The sequence below is a fragment of the Mangifera indica genome, unplaced genomic scaffold (genome assembly GCF_011075055.1).
Source record: "Mangifera indica cultivar Alphonso unplaced genomic scaffold, CATAS_Mindica_2.1 Un_0047, whole genome shotgun sequence".
Lineage (NCBI taxonomy): Eukaryota > Viridiplantae > Streptophyta > Magnoliopsida > Sapindales > Anacardiaceae > Mangifera > Mangifera indica.
Window position 1 is genome coordinate 49025 of NW_025401139.1, and position 4262 is coordinate 53286.

General features: G+C 36.0%; 1 protein-coding gene across 1 annotated transcript; it reads right to left on the reverse strand.

Annotated features, from left to right (window-relative positions):
• Positions 1–244: 244 nt before the first annotated feature.
• On the reverse strand, positions 245–4040 carry LOC123206737 (pentatricopeptide repeat-containing protein At1g80270, mitochondrial-like). Its single transcript, XM_044623959.1, has 3 exons — positions 3551–4040; positions 2668–3170; positions 245–1689 (listed from the first exon to the last, which is right to left on the reverse strand). The coding sequence occupies exons 1-3, from the start codon at positions 3873–3875 to the stop codon at positions 442–444; spliced, it is 2076 nt and encodes a 691-aa protein (XP_044479894.1). The 5' UTR covers positions 3876–4040; the 3' UTR covers positions 245–441.
• Positions 4041–4262: the final 222 nt, after the last annotated feature.

Consider the following 4262-nt stretch of genomic DNA (forward strand, 5'->3'; position numbering starts at 1 on the left):
AAGAGACTTCTCCTTTGGTTCAATAACAAAAGATAGTCAACTCTCAATTTCTCAAACAGAAACTGGATTAAGTAATAAAAGTGGGTTAACATAGCACTATGACCAGCACAATATATATGTTTGTTCAAAACAAATTCATACAGCAAGCACTATATATGTAACATGATTAACTTGTCCGCTATTTTGCTTCAAAAGAAATGGAAATTTGTTAAGCATGCATCATATATATTTAGAGAGAGCGAGGGAAATGCAACCTGACTTTTGAGATATAAATAAAATAAGAACATAATTAATGGCATATACCTTAAAACTCCTACCAAGCTTTATGAAGAGGTTTCCAAACTAGGGTTCTAACACAAACAATCAGAAATACTTGTCTAAATAACATATCATGCCTCTGCATAGATAAGATAGCTGTGACATTACCAAATGCAGCAGCACTTAGTCAAGTAAATCAGACACCGTTGTCTTCCTAAACGGATCAACATGAACTAATTCTGCTGCCAAAGCCTTATTTGGGAATATATTATCTGCTTTCATTCTCTCCCTAATTCCATAAGCTGGAGCTTTGGCTTTTATATATGCTTGGATTAAAGTTTGAAATTGCCGGAATCGAGACACATAACCATCCTGTCTCATCCTATGAAATAGTTTTTCAGTATTATGGATATCACCTTGCTTTGCATATTGCTCCATGATGGCCATATAAGAACTGAACATTGGCTTCTGTTGATTCTGCTGCGCTGCCTTCTGTAGAATAGAATCAGCCTTTTCTAACTCTCCTACTTCCACATGAAGCTTTATGAGTGCATCCCATGTAAATGGTCCAATACGGCAACCACTATCTGCCATTTGCTTAACCAAATCTTTCCCTTTGGCTAGCATTTTATGGTTTGCATAAACCTTCAATAAGGCAGAATAATGCCTCGAAGAGAGCTTCTTCCATGTTTTCAACATTCTATCAAAAACAGCTTCTGCTTCTTCGATTTTGTTTAGCTTTCCCCAAGCTTCAATAGCTGCTGCACATTCGTCTAGCCGTGGTTTTGCTTCACAGAATTTCCAAACTCTCTCCACCTCATCACCCTTTCCAAGCTCTGCATATAGAGGAAGCAAAACCTGGCAGGCCCAACGGTGCTCCTTTAGGTTGCCTCCTTCCATCTCTTTCAACATAGACCTTGCTTTTTCTTTCAGCCCACCAGAAACATAGTGCCTTGCCAAGATGGCTTGTGTGCTTATGTCAAGTTCCATGCCTTCAGCCTTCATTGTCTCAACAATTTGATCCATCCCAGTTATGTCATTGGATTGACCTTTGGTGTCTATTAAGATTTTATAAGTGAAGAGGGAGGGCTTGACATTTTCTTTCTCCATTAAAAATAAGATGTCAGCTATTTTCTTTTTGTCAACTCTCTTATAAAGAAGCAGCAGCTGGTTGCAAGCAAATGAGGTGATTGGAAATCCCAGGTCCTTCATTTTGTTGAAAACTTCTTCTGCTTTCTGCACATTTGTGACAGCAACACAGTTGGCAAGCAGGGTTCGGTAGACTACCTCCCCCCTGAAAGATCTTGGGATCTTCTGAATATATTGTTCTGCCTTCCAGATGCCACGTACCTTTGCAATTAAATCAACACGAGAAGCATAATCTCGCTCAACAAAGTCAAGCTGCTTCTTTGCCTCCAACCACTCTGAGAGCTGTAATATAAACAAAATGTTTAATTCTGAGGTAAAGCTCAGACATGGAAAAAGAGCACTATGCCTTCACAAAATAACATGAATCAAGACAAACAAATAAATATATGAACATTTATCACAATCTATATCATGAGAAAAATTGTGAATCATTTGATCGATGCACTTTTTTCTGTTTACATTATATTTGACATCGTTAATATTGCAGCTTAATGAATCACAATTGGTATCATAATTTGTGTACATATTAAAGGATCACTGAGAATATAGATATATACATTTATGCTGATACACAGATATATACAACACAAATACACATATCCATAGACATACACACACATGCACACATATCAGCACCATAAAATAGATATGCTAAACTTCTATAAATGTAGATTAACAGGAGGATCAACTCTCATAAACCAACAAACTTCCTATTCAATAGCTTCCCGTATCCAGAATAGTTAATAATACAGAAATCCAAAGAAGATCAATTTCTCTTTTTATACAAAACCCTTTTGTGAACTAATTGTGACTGACATTCTCTGAATTTGTATACAAAACCTAAAAGCAAGCAATTTTACGGGATTTGACAGTGGCATTTTGATACATGAAATATGAAGAAGAGAATGAAAAATGATGTATGTAATATCAAACACATATAAGTGAAGTCAATTCTAAAGAATGATTTATGAAGGAAAGAATATTACCAGAAAATGATTAAAATCAAACCATCATGCAACAGCTGTGTTTGAAAATTTTCAACAGCAAAAACATGTGTATTTATACACACAAATGAATAAATAATATGGCCATGTGGCATATGTATATACACAGCATACACAAAGGATGCAGATATATTATGATGGCTATGTGATATATGGAAGTAGACACAAAAACTGTAGATTTCAGCGGCAGATAGAATAATACCAATGACAGCAATAGCTATAAAGTTCATATTCAGAATAGCAGTATATCAATCACCTGCAAGGCCCTCCCATACATTCGACGATTACGAAGATTGAGCATTGCCGCTGAAATCTCTGCACGGCTCAAATCTTTTCCATCTTCAGCAAACTTATCAAGGGCACTACTAATTGACAGACCTGGAGCAGCAATGATGGTTTTGAACAATTCTGAGAACATCCTATTCTTTCGAGACATTTTCTCAGCTGAATCACTCTCGGTATCTAATGATTCTAGATCACTTTGAGCAGGATCATCATTATCATCATTATCACCTGATGGCTCAGGCTCAGAAATTAATTCGTCATCATTTTCATCTTCAATATTGCTCTCTTGCACTGCCTCACTAGCAGCTGTTTCAAGTTCTGAAAAACCTTCTTCCAAGTCATCTTCATACCCACCACTTTTCATATTAGCATGGGAGGAAAGGCCTCTTCTTCCAGCAGAAAAAATTGAAAATTTTGAAGAAGAATATGATGAATGGTAAAATAATCTCAGTGTGGATAGGCCTCTATCAGAAACTGCACGAAGAATCCGGATAATAAACCCATATCGAAAACTAAAGTTCTTTAAAATAAAACCACACACATAGTCAACAACGCCAACTCTTAAAAAACAATAATTTCAAAAACCAATCAACTAAAAAACCAACTAAACTTTACATGATAAATCATAAAAGCCAGAAATGAAACAGCAAACACACGAAAAGAATTTTAAAAAAATAAAGAAATCATTGATCAACCGTGATGGCAAATGATAACCAATACGCATATTCTAACATAGAAATAAAATTAGTTACACTGATTCAGATTATGGAACAAAAAAAATCAATAACCTATAATCACATATTAGGGGAACTTATAAAAAAAAAAATTCCAAAAATGAAGAGCGAATATCGAACCGGAAAGAGCAGGCACGGCGCAAGAACCAACAGGCTTGGACGATTTCTCGACCTCAACGAGACACATAGGGCAATTTCTAGCAATAGAGAGTCTACCATGATAACAAAATTGGGAAATATCAACGCCGGCCACTTCACAAGCTTGTAAACCCGTGGGGATTTTGACGAGGGTTCGCGGCGGAAAATCTGGTTGGGCAGGGGCTTCGGCCGACGAAGATTCCGGTGATTGGCGTACAGGTTTAGTGACAACAGAGCGCGCACACATTCTAAAATTGGAAGACTTGGGGGGCCTCATTGCCCTCGAAGCCAACAACCCTAACCTCATTTTGTTTTCTCGTCTGCTGGCTTGGTTGTTTTCGGTTGAGAGGAGTAAAAAACTTGAAGGGCAGTCGAGTTTCTGAAATTATTTTGTAGAAGGGTTTAGGGTTTTTGGAGCGGACTGGTATAAGTTGGTGGCGTGTGGGTCGAGGTACCAGTGAAATGATTTTTGTAAAGGGGTGTTTAATGGCTCCAACCCAAATTTTTCCCTATAAGTTTACCTTTTTTTTTTTTAAATTAAAATACAAAATTATTATAAAAATAATTTTTTTTGCGATGATATTATTATTTTAATTATTTTTAAGTATAAATATTTTTGAATATTTCGTATGTTAATTATTATATTAATTAAAAATAATAATTTGATACGATAATTAAATTATCTTCTATATTA